We start from the raw sequence: 12,381 nt of genomic DNA, 5'->3' as shown, positions 1-12,381 counted from the left end.
TTTGATTGAATCATTTATATGATGAATACATCCAAGGCGGCACTAATCTTTTTTGATTCACAAGAATCTTTAGATTGATTAAACCGAAATGTGTATGACGAAACCTCAAAAGAATTTGATCAAATATAAGTCCATCTAATTTCTTTAATTAGATGAATAGTAAATTTGAAATGAATAGATAAATAATTCATGGACGAATAAACTAATGATAGAACAATATTCACATTTTCCTTCTTTATTTTTTGGTCAAGAATATTGTCATTCTATTCTTTTTTGAATTATAGTAAGAAACAGATAAAATGTGTTCGTCTTATAAATGATGAAACTCTTAAATAAAATAAAATCTATGTAACCAATAAGCTATTCTTATTTAGTTAAATGGAGGAAACTTTAAATAGATTAATTTTCTCTAAATAATTTATTTGCATACCTTAGTAGCAAACCGGTCCGGTCGGATCTGAACAGAACAAATCAAACCAAAATCAGAAACCAAACCGGTTTTGAAAAGATTACTAATCATTCACCACCAAACCGGTTCGAACTCGAATCATCATCATTACAGATTATTCGTCGTCTTGTTGTTGTTGTTTACAACTTTCTTGACTTTCTTGAAGTATTTCTTTATGTTTTCCCATTTCTCTTTGCATCTCTTTTCGGTGATCACTTGTAAGTATCCTTTCGGTGAATATCAAAGATTTCTCACTAACGCCCATATGTTTAGGCCCACGCCCATTTGTTTAGCCCCAATAAGGCTGAATCAGCATATCAGATCCATTTCATCCTACAGTACACTTTTAATTCGAAAGTTGCTCCGACACTTTAGGCCCACGCCCATTTATTTTCACTTTTTTGTCTAAATATATATACATATGATATAATATTCTCTCTCTATTTTTTTTTCCCTTTCAAATTGTAATTTTCTTGAAACCAAATTGTATTGTTGACTCTTGTTTTATTATTTTCTACTTAAATAAAAAAACGTTGTGATTATTGATTAATCTAGTAGATAGATTAAATTATTGTATCATCTCAATCTAAATCAAATTAGAACATAATATTTGCCACACAAGAACATAAAAAAATTGTACATTTGGTTTGGTTTATTTGAATTTGGTTCCATAGTCTCCTAACTAAGAAGAAAAAATAAACACTTTTGAGAAACGGACGAACAAGAATCAACATATCTTGATACAAGACTAATTAAAACACCTAATAAAAAATCACCCAAAAAACAAAAAACAAGAACAATGACTAGCTTTTCTCTTCCTTGTTCACGAAATTAGTCGTAGAAGACGAAGAAGAAGAATTCTTGAACATAGAGAAGGGAGGAAGTTGCGACGATGGTTGATCCAAAGAAGCACCCGTTTGATTACTCGCCATAATGTTAGACATCAATAAGCTGCTAAAATAGCCTCCACATCCTTTGTTATTATTCGTCGTGTTGGTTTGTTGAATGTTATTGCTAATCGAATGCCGTGGACCGACAATCTGTTGTTCTCCATTTGATCCGACCATAGTTGAGATGGCAGCAGCGATCACCGAGTGGAAACTTGGGTCGGAAGTAAGCGCTTTTGTTAGGGTTTCGGTTAAGGACTGGCTATTTTGGACTGTTTTTCCTAGGTTGGACGTCCCAAATTGGACGTTGTTGTAAGGATATGGAGTATAAGAAGAATACCCATTACCCCAAATCGCGGGTAGGTTGAGAGTAGACGGGTTTGATGATGTTGATGAAGTAGAAGAGAAATTTAGGCTTGTAGATGGGAATCTTTGGAAAGAGTTCGAGAATTTGTTGAAATTTAAAGAAAGCAATGAAGAAGAAGACGAGGAAGAGTGTTGTGGAGCAGTGAGGTCTAGAGTGACGGTGGGATGTAATGGGGAGTGAAGGGTGGGTGAATAGAAGGATTTGTTGTTGTTGTTGAATCTTGAATTGTCGTAGAGGTTATTTCCGATCATTTCAGCGGCTGGTGAGGAGGAGGAGCCAGAGAGGAGCATGGAGGCAGCGGCTGATGTGGTGGAAGCCATGGTGGTGGCTGAGAGTGGAAGAGAGTGGCTGTGTGTTCCTTCATAGGTTGTGATTAGTATAGACATGTCATCTGCACATCTTTGGACCTAAAACATACATAATCGAGGACAAATAGTTAGATCGTTTCTTTTTATTTGTACACTGGTCACAAATGTTTCTTACTTTCTATAATACCATGGAAACGCAAAGGCAAACGCAAAAAATAAAATAAACTGAATGATACATTTTTATCTTAAATTATGTTGTTCAGTTTAAATTGAATGATACATTTTAACAACTAAAATCAGATCCAACTCAAACGGAAATGAAAATAAAACCAGACGAAAAATTCAAACCGATTTTTTATTCCATTCTTAAATAGACTATATAGAATACGAAATATACCTGTTTTCTAACGGGACATCCAGGTGCAACCGTGCAGCGATAATATGCTCGTGGACATGGATTTCCTTTCGCAATCTTTTGTCCATATTTTCTCCATTGACAACCATCATTCATCTATACAACATAATTAATAAACATGTCCGAATCAACATTAGTCACATATAAATAATCAAATCTTTTAATTAACGTTATAGATCAACTTATTTAATGTATAATTTAAAGGACGTACCGTTGGTGTGTCACATCTTGCTCTAACACAAACTCTAGCTCTCTTAACATGGTTTTGTTGACCGGCCTCACCGTCAGCATCGCCACCGGAGGCTGGTGCTGGAGAGCTTCTCTTCCCCGTAACTTTACCTGGCGCCCAAGCTTCTTCCGAGCCAGAATTTGCACGATTCTCCATAGATAAACCCTCTTTCGGTTCACCTCCGTTGCCATTATTGATCCCTAAGGTCAAGCCGGCCTTAGTCAACTCTTCGTCAGCGTTGACTTCTGCGCTGATTGCGTCCGTTTTCTCTTCCTTTTTGGGGACGCTATCACTTGGGGAAGAACTTCTTCTCCCTAGTGAAAGCGATACAAGCTCGCGTTCTTGGTCAAAAGAACTCAAATCCGTCGTCGTTGGCTTGGGATGATCAACCATGTTTTGATTTTTAGTTGCGGTGTTTGAAGGTTCTTGTTGAATTATGTCGAAGAATCTGAGCTTGAGAGATTTGTAATCACTTTCAATTCGTTCGAGCATTCCTTTAAGCTTCTCGTTCTCTTCCTTCACCTCGCTCATCTCTGCCTTGGCAGATTCAAGTTCTTGATGATCACCATCACCCTGATTAATATCATTGAATAAAAAAGTTGATTAATTTCTCAACTAAATCTAAAAATGTTCTTTATTCTAAGTTTCTAACACATCATACTTCCATTCTTAATTCTAACGAATTATTCAATATTTCTAGATAGATAACTAATATAATCTTCCCGTTTCCATAAAAAAAATGAACATGGTAGAGTTTTGAGTTTTTCTTTTTAAACCAATTACGATAATAAGAAAAAAGAGAGAGGCCATTATAGAGTGGAAGAGACATCTCAGGATACAAGAATTACGTTAAAGCATAAAACACACCGATAAAGAATAAGAACGGTCAGTTTTCTGGTTTTGTGATCTAAATTATTTCCATATACATGTATAATTTTGTATATGCACATATAGAGTTGGTATTTACCTTATTAGCTTCATGGATTTGAACAGATCCAAATTTATCCTTAAGAGGAGACTCTGAAGAGGGTAATTTCAAAAGAACCTCCATTGTCAGAAATATCAGAAGATTTTCGTCTTCTTCTTCTTGTTTGGATTTTCTTTTCTTTTTGTTGTCTGTTTTTTTCCTTCAGAAACATATTATCAAACCCTTTACTTATAGCCATTTGTGTTTGTGTGTAGTTTCTTCGAGGGGACCCAAAGCGTCAACACTTCAACATGTTCAATTTTTTTATTTCATTTTTATTGAATTTCAGTACCTTTTCCTCCAATCATATCTGTGTTATTTATTTTAAACTAACTAGCGAAAAAAGAAATTATTTCCTGACTTTGTTGGTAATAATACTACTTCTCCGTTTAAATAGGGTCAATTAAAAAAAATATTACAACTAGTACATCGAAAACGAATGATCAAACTTAATAGAATTCCTTACTGGTATTTTGTTAAAAAACATATAACACAAATAAAATCAAATATTTATAACCATATATACGTGAATCCAATAATATTTAAATTAAATCTAATGAAGAACTTTTAACATGATGAAACTGTGATGAATATAACAGAAAGTATAAACTTCCTTCTCATTAAGTGAAAGTGTAGGTAAAGTCTATATGGATCTTGGTTATCAGATCAGAGTATTATTTAAATGTCCAAATGCATTAAATGAAACCAATACTTACAAGAAAGAGCCTAAATGTACGGCGTCAAATAGAGATTCTATAATGTGAAAGGATATGTCCTTGAAGCTTCATGGGAGAAGACTTCTTCTATCTATTGGCCTCACATCAAATGAGCATTCGTCAACTCTCTAAAACTTAATATTGTTTCTTTATCGAGTGTATTTATTAGTCCTCCCTCATCAAAAACATGTTTTATATTCCAAATATCTACAAGTTTATACATCCATAGACATAACATTGAATTAATCCATGTGTGATAAAATTTCTGATTGATAATCGAAATGATTTTGCTCTTACCATTTTAGTGACAAAAATTGCCATTTTATCGTATCTTAAGTTCCGTTACTTCATTATTTAGGGTTTCTAACGTTTTTGTTCTGTAAAAGTTTCGAGTATAATTCAACAATAAGTCATTAAGAAACAAATCTAAAAGTCAAATCATGCAACAAGAGAAAGGAAAACAGTATTAAGCATTTGATTATTGTTATATATGTAAACCTTGTTCATATGGTAGGCCAAAGGGTGCGTATACTGGTCAATACGCAGGTCACACACGGTAATTATATGATTTTGTCAACTATTGACTTTGTTATTAAGGAAATTAATCCTTTTTTTATGTCCCAATGCTATTATCATATTCCTGTTACATCTTGTTTCATTTTACAGCCAACATACGAATGTCAAATGCTTCACATAGTTGATAGTTGTCAAATTTCGTCAGTGACGTAACGCTGCATGGCGTTGAAAAAATAACATGCATTTTTTTTCCGTCAAAAGACACTATTTGTTCTATTCTCTTATTTTATATTTATTAATAATTTAGTTTCAACTCAAGATATAACGAAATATATTTTATCATTATCTATAGTTATACGCATATATATAAGCGTTACTCGAACACAAGTATGATAAAATTTCGAAGAGATTACATTAAGTAGCTAACCATTTTCTTATTAATGTATAAGCTAGCAAATTGTCGTCTTTCCTGTCTCCAATTTTTCAAACCGGGCAATTTATTAGTTCTAATTTCAAATCAATATTTGTATGGCCCGTATTATAAGAAACAAATGATTTTTATTTTTGATGGCTCAACATTTAAAAAAATTATTTCGTGAATGTGATTAAATTTAATTATATGCCAAGTTGAATCTTAAATACTTCATTTGGTCTCGATCCAAATTTCAATTACTTTTTTCCTTTTGGGGATCTGAGCTCCCACAGAATTTCTATTTTTAATCACAAAAAAATAATCTTAGTAGACATTTTGATCAACTCAACTTACATCATCCATTTGTTTTTCATTTTTTAGTATAAACAAAAGACTTTCTTGTTAACTATTATAAATGTGTACAGTTCATAATATGGTTAAGTAAACAATCGTGGTCGCAATGTGGCTTTTGTTTAATTGATTAACTACAGCTAACTATTGAATTAGTAATGAATGAGATATTACATTAGGTCATTAGCACGTCCCACATGATTAACTCCAGATTAACTAAGTAAAGTTACGTTACTACATGGAAATTTCAAAGTATTTTATAAGAAATTTTGTTAATTTGTTGCCATTCCGATTACCTACCCGTAATTTCCTTTTTTCTTTTAATGTAAAACTGTATCGTTTTCTGATAACCCACATCGTCACTTTTTTTCTAAAGAGTGATGCTGAAATTTAAATATTTTTGTGTGGAAACTTATTGATGGCTTAATCATCCATAATAAGACAAAGAAAGATTATCAACCTTTTAGTCTTATTTAGACAATAAAAAGTCATTGGTCAACTGTATTAATTATTTTTCTTCTAATTTAGCGATAAGTTTGTTTAATCAGTTATAGAGTAAATAGTTATGTTCATATGGTCGCACTGTTTAATAAATTTGCAAGTAAGACGATTTATTTTTTTTTTTATTTTTTTCAGACAATGAGTGAACGAAATGGTCAACTTACATGTCTCTGAGACTCGCAAAGACAGATCAGCGATCTTGACTTGAACCTTTAATAGAATTGGTTTTGTATTACATATATAATATGATCATATATAGTTACAACTTACAACCTTTCCTGAAAATAGTTCGACACTTAAAAAAAAATTAGATGTGTAAAATTAGGTTTAATTATATTAGTAATGTAATTATGTCATTATTCAGATATAAATCCATGTAATGCAATAAATACGCGCATAGTATTTTTTGTTAGTATAAAATGTTTTTCATTTGCATTGTGACGAAGGGTTCGTATATTTGCTGGTCTTTAATAGGATATACAATTAGAAAAAACTTATAAGTTATTTTTGGGTCATCAGTCATCAACTTGCGAATAGATTGTATAAATATCTAATAGTACTGACCTAAGGTCAATGGTTTGGATTTAGACATTGAAATTAAACAATTAAAGAAAGATTTATAAGTTTAAAGACAACTTGGAGATTCTCTATATTGAAATTTAGGTCAATGGTTTAAGATTGGTCATTGAATGAATGATTATTTTATTACTATATCTTTTAATTTATTGTTGGAAGAAAGCTCCCATCTCTATGCATTATCCACGATATTTGAATTCAAATTTAATCAGCTTTTAAATTCGCAGAAAATATTGATTAAGTTGAAGGAATCATAGTACATGACCATGTACAGCTTGTAGTACTACTAATTATTCTTCTCCGTGGAATTTGAGCATATCTGCCGGTTTGAATGCCAACTATCCGGTTAACTGTTACGTTGTTGAATGTAGAACTAATTTTTAAATTTCAAATTGCTATATCGTTTTATGGAATATATACAAGTAGTACTTTTGTCCTTACTACATCATACAACCTCAACAGAAAAAAAAAAAAAAAAAAAACGGTTCATAAATTGATTTCGTTCTCTAACAATCGATAGAAAATGAAGACGTATTTTCTAAATCGAACTTATCCAAACTAAGTAATATTTTAGGTTTTAAGTAGTGGTAGCAAGCGAGGCAAATCGAAGTTTTACGAATACTTCTTTTCTATTTTTGGAATGGACAAATATCTGTTGCAGTTGTTGCCAAAAAATTATATATACAAAATAAAATTATGAATGGTGAACAAAAAGGTTTGCAACTGACAACAAAATAGTTTCTCTTATGTTTTTGTCTGCACTATAGCGGACCAAAGTTTATCAATCCCACAAATGGAACCAAAAAGAACATCAACTTCTCATACGAATTAGTATGTCCTGATTTTTGCTAGCATTTGAGCTTTGAAAAAACATATTGATTTTTAAAAATCAGCTTTAACTAGAAACAAATTATAAACACCAATGCTGATTCATAGTCTATTTTAAAAACTGTAAATATATTTTCTTTTTCCTGATTTCCTTTCTTTTTTTTTTTGTACAAAGAAGAATTCAAAACTATGAGAAGAAAAAAAGAAGAAGAAAGTTGATTCGAAATCTGAAAAGCGAAATGGGTAAAAAAGAAGCTCTCAATCTTCAACCTTTGGGCCTCTGTATAACGCTCCAACTACGTTAGTATGATCTTCTGGATTATCATCCCTTTCTTGCAGCCATGCATAACCTTCCTTCTCCTCTTCACTGCTCAAAACGTCGTCGTCCTCTGAAAACAACAACATGAACTTTTAATCTATATCTCTTAAGTATGTAAAGACTATCATGGTTAGTAAGTATAGAAAGCTGACCTGATGAGAGTTTGTCTAAAGGGAATTCTAGGAAATAAGTGCAATGTCTGCCTTCTGGATTGCAGTAAGGAGGTCCTAGCACGTCTAGCACCGCACATGCTGTTATAGCTGTGAACCGATGCATGTTCCCGCCATCTTCCGGGTACAAAATCGAGGCGTTACATGGCGCGGTGAATGTTGAATCCACCTTCAATTTCGCTAGCCTGGTTTTTGAATCTCTCACTGCATTTGAGATAAGACAGAAAAAAATCAATTTCCTCATTTTACTATCATGAAGTCTAAAACAGAGAGTAGTATTACTGCTTTGTTTGGTAACACTGCGTAAATAGTATATAAATGAATGTTCTAAATCATGAAAATTCAACACGTAAAAAAGTTCATCACACTATGTCACTTCATTCACCACTTTCGGGTATTACCAATCAAGAGCCTATAATGTTTAGCTAAATTGGGATATTTGATCTTCAAGATAAAAAGTTAATAAAGTGATTTCCTTTTGTTACTTCTATCACAATGCACAGTCGAATATCTAATGAACCCTAATAAGCCAACCAGAAATCACTGCAAGGTAACAACGACAAACAAGTTTCAGAGCTCACAAAAGTTTTCTTGGGACGAAAGTAAACTTACTTGGAGCATCAACCACCCAATCATATGACTTGATGTGCATTGTACCAAAGAGAAGCTTACTAAAAACTGTCATCCCTGGATGGTTATGAAGAGGAATAACACCAGAAGGTGGCAAACAGAAAATCCCAATCTGCGATAAAACCCTAACCATGATTACTTATACCACAAGAAAGAGAACAATACAAGTGAGAGAGTGTTTGTAGTGGAATTTACCGAGAATTGATCACACTGGTGTAGATGCAGATACGTTATTGGTGGCGAAGACCGAGCTTCGACTCCGGAGTTTGGTCGGAAATACGGCATGGTCGGAGTTAAACCGACATCCTCTGGTTTCATATCGTCTATAAACCAAAATCCAATCAAAAATCAAAACTTTATGGAAACCCAGAACAAGGAATTCAGAAAACTGATAAAAATTGTATACCAAGAATCTCTCGTAGCTGTTGGATTTTATCTTCAGAAGGAATAACACCAGGACCACCATTAGAGAACACTTCCTTGCAAGTATTAAACAACCGCCGCACCGCCGTGATCCCATCCGCCGGGGAATCAATCTTCTTCCGTCGCCACGTCATCATCATCTTCTTATTCTTGTTTTTGTTCTTCTTCTTCACAGAATTGGGATTAGACTTGCATTGATTCTTACTAGAAATCAATTCCAAAACCTCTTTCTCTGGTTTCATCTCAAACCCCATAAAAGTCTCACCAAACCCAACAAAAAAAAATAAAATGTAACAGTGTATCACGAAATCAAAAGTGTGAATCTGGGAATGGATTTAAGAAGAATAAGAATGAGATATAAAAACAGGGAAAAATAAGAAAAGAGGATTATACCATTATCGATTACAAAACCAGGGGCCATTCTTTTGTTTCCTATGGGCTGTGTTTTTTTCAAACAGCGGATTCTTTTTTTATCCGTTTCGGTCTTCGCAAAGGGGCAAATTTGGAAACACATACACTTTATTAAAATATTATCATATGTTTTATCGGTTTACTCTAACCCGGTTGGTTATAAATAGCCGGTTTATTAGATTTGTTTTATTTACTTACACTGGCTGAATTACTATTTCACTCATAATTTGTCAATTTCATAGATTCATTTATATAAATTTGACAAATAAAAATACATGTATTTAATTTGAAATATGTTAAAATCATAGGATTGTTTTGTGTGTTGTTTACTTTGATATACATAATTTAAAAATGTCGTCTTTGACCCTGAAATCTTTTTTTCTTCACCGGATTATATGGGAATGAGTACTAGGAATCTTTGTTTTTGTTATTTCTTTTTCTCTTTTCATTGATAAATATTTGTTTTGGTATCACTTGTTATCTTTGGCAATATTATTTGTGTATATCTTATTTTTGTCATGCAGTATAATTGTCATTTATAGTTGAGATCTTTGACAATAAAGCAATTAAGCACATAACAAATCAGAAGATGTTGATTATATGATTCTAATGATATGATATTAAGAAAAACATATCATAATGTCTAAAAACCTCTAATATCATTATCATTATATTTTTGTTTACCAGCATGTTTTATGCAGATTTGAATCCAAAAAAAAGTATTTGATGATTTAGTTTTGGTTGTTTAACAAACAAAATGTGAATTATGTATTACAAGAACCAGCTGTTATGGCTTACTCTTTATATAACTTGTTTTCATAACACAAAAAATAACTTTACAAATTAGAATTTTTTTTTAATCATTTTCACCCCTGAAATTATTTATTTCCTGAACTAGATTAGAAGCAAAAAATCAAAATGTTGAAAAAATTGTCTTTCCCTTAAAACATCAATAGTAAATTAAAAGAAATTTTCTAACAGCGTCTCCCGACTCTGCAATCAAGTGCTCCGGCATATTTGGTCAGCTTTGAAACAGCCAATCCATTTTTCGGTTTGATCATTTGTTGTCTTGTGTGTGCACATTTGTATTGAGGATTACCAGATTGTCTGAAATAAGCACCGTTCATGAATACATCTTTATCAGATCTCCAGTTCCAGTGTTTCCACTCGTCCTCCGAAGCATAATCTCTCTTTGTCACCTGCGTTTATTAAAATTTTATAAGTTTACAAATTCATACCTAAACTTTTATTTGGTGCAATATGTAACCCAATTTTCACCTCTCTGTAATGCGGTTTGTGTGGAGGAGCTATGAATCGGTTTCCATGGCTGAGAATCGTAGGACCTTGACTACCTCCGATCGCGTAAAGCTCCCAATGAGTGTAGTCGTTGTTCACAACATGAACAAATCCCCATCGGATCCTAGGCATTCTCTGTACAAGTCCTTTACCAAAATGGTTATAAGCCACTGTGACTTGCATATGTTTGTCCGCTTCATTCGTGTTTTGAGCACCAAGCAACATCACCTACATAAACAAATATCCCCGAAAATGCAAATGTAGTGGTTGATATCAATGAGCATTAGATAGAATTTTATGGAAAATTTGACGAATGCTTACATCGTTGTGGTGAGTGAAGTGGGAGTTGGAGATTGTAATGCCAGTGGATCCAACAATGGCATCGATGAGTCCATCTTGACATTTCGACATCGAGATATGGTCAAGCCAAATGTTAGACGAACCATAAATCGATAGACCATCTCCATCAGCTCTAGTCCTCATTCCGAAATGGTCTACAGAGTCTCGGATCATACCACCGCTACTCTCAGAAATGTGGTGAATATGCAGTCCATGGATGACGACATTTTTCACAAACTGCATTGTGATCCCTGCGCCATGGGCTACATGGACATTAGCTCCTCGTGCATCGATAGTCTTGTGGCTATTAATCAGAAGCTCTTGGTTTAACCGAATGCTCATATCGTTCTTGAAAATGATCCACAGAGGTTCCTTCTGAATCACGGCATGACGCAATGTCCCCGGTTTAGGGTTCACCATGTCTTCGTCGAGGTTGCTTGTAACCACATAGATGCGTCCTCGTTTTCCTCCGGTCGTCCTGTGACCAAACCCTCGGACACAACGTGTAAGCTTCTTCCGACGCTTAGCCCAATCCGATCGGCAACGCCAACATTTATCTATGGGGTTACTTGCGGTACAAGGTCCCTTTAGCTTACTCCATTTTCCCTTGCCTTTACCTCTTAGGCTTCGTCTGGTGCTGTTCGTCGAGCTTCCGAGCATTTCAATGAACTCTTTTTCCTCCTCTTCGGGCTTCGCATCACCATCTTCCTCAGGCGTTGTAACATCAGTAGAGTTGCTATATACATATATACACCAAAACAGAAATAGTAAGGCCAAAGACTTTTTAGCTATCAGATAATAAACAATTGAATCAATATTAGTAATGTTTTTAGGTTCAAAATCATATATTGACTTGACTTACTCGTAGTGACGCTCGTGAAAGTGATCGACGATTTCGTAAGGATCAGAATGGTAAGCTTGAAGAGTGAATTCTCTGGCTTCGTCGGCTCGTTGCGACCAATACTCGTCCAGCTCAGAAATGTTACCTCGAATGGTCGGAATTAGAACGGCAATACAAAACGTAAACATCAACTTTGACAGCCTAACCATCTCCATCTTTCTTTTTTTGTTTTTCAAAAAATTTCTTTCTCAGAAAAATAGTTTTTTTATATAATATTTAAACAATCTCTTCTTTTTTTTTCCTTGTTTTCTTAAGGGGTTAAGATTTTATATGGAGAAATTTACTAAGCTTTCGACATGGCTTTAGGTCGCTTTTTTTTTTCTATTTTTTCTTTTAGAGCCTAAAGCCTTTAAGATGATGAATCGTACTGC

At 33.7% G+C, this 12,381-nt stretch overlaps 3 protein-coding genes across 4 annotated transcripts; all 3 read right to left on the bottom strand.

Annotated features, from left to right (window-relative positions):
• Window positions 1-1,036: 1,036 nt before the first annotated feature.
• On the bottom strand, window positions 1,037-3,841 carry WRKY72 (WRKY DNA-binding protein 72). 2 transcript variants are annotated; one of them, NM_121517.3, is made up of 4 exons: window positions 3,622-3,841; window positions 2,637-3,227; window positions 2,408-2,521; window positions 1,037-2,109 (listed from the first exon to the last, which is right to left on the bottom strand). In NM_121517.3, exons 1-4 carry the CDS (start codon window positions 3,703-3,705, stop codon window positions 1,252-1,254), a joined length of 1,647 nt encoding a protein of 548 aa, NP_197017.1. In that variant the 5' UTR covers window positions 3,706-3,841; the 3' UTR covers window positions 1,037-1,251. The 2 variants fall into 2 exon arrangements, with proteins under 2 accessions (NP_197017.1, NP_001331284.1); NM_001343389.1 differs by lacking the exon at window positions 3,622-3,841 and having other exon boundaries at window positions 2,637-3,258.
• Window positions 3,842-7,396: 3,555 nt separating this feature from the next.
• On the bottom strand, window positions 7,397-9,490 carry AT5G15120 (2-aminoethanethiol dioxygenase, putative (DUF1637)). The gene is made up of 5 exons (NM_121516.4): window positions 9,047-9,490; window positions 8,836-8,963; window positions 8,623-8,752; window positions 7,993-8,214; window positions 7,397-7,910 (listed from the first exon to the last, which is right to left on the bottom strand). Exons 1-5 carry the CDS (start codon window positions 9,315-9,317, stop codon window positions 7,780-7,782), a joined length of 882 nt encoding a protein of 293 aa, NP_197016.1. The 5' UTR covers window positions 9,318-9,490; the 3' UTR covers window positions 7,397-7,779.
• Window positions 9,491-10,164: 674 nt separating this feature from the next.
• Window positions 10,165-12,381, bottom strand: AT5G15110 (Pectate lyase family protein). The gene is made up of 4 exons (NM_121515.6): window positions 11,972-12,381; window positions 11,092-11,845; window positions 10,753-10,998; window positions 10,165-10,673 (listed from the first exon to the last, which is right to left on the bottom strand). Exons 1-4 carry the CDS (start codon window positions 12,163-12,165, stop codon window positions 10,449-10,451), a joined length of 1,419 nt encoding a protein of 472 aa, NP_197015.4. The 5' UTR covers window positions 12,166-12,381; the 3' UTR covers window positions 10,165-10,448.

This window comes from Arabidopsis thaliana, chromosome 5, assembly GCF_000001735.4.
Source record: "Arabidopsis thaliana chromosome 5, partial sequence".
Classification (NCBI taxonomy): domain Eukaryota; kingdom Viridiplantae; phylum Streptophyta; class Magnoliopsida; order Brassicales; family Brassicaceae; genus Arabidopsis; species Arabidopsis thaliana.
The sequence above is the reverse complement of the archived record's forward strand: the minus strand, read 5'-3'. Positions and strand labels throughout refer to the sequence as shown.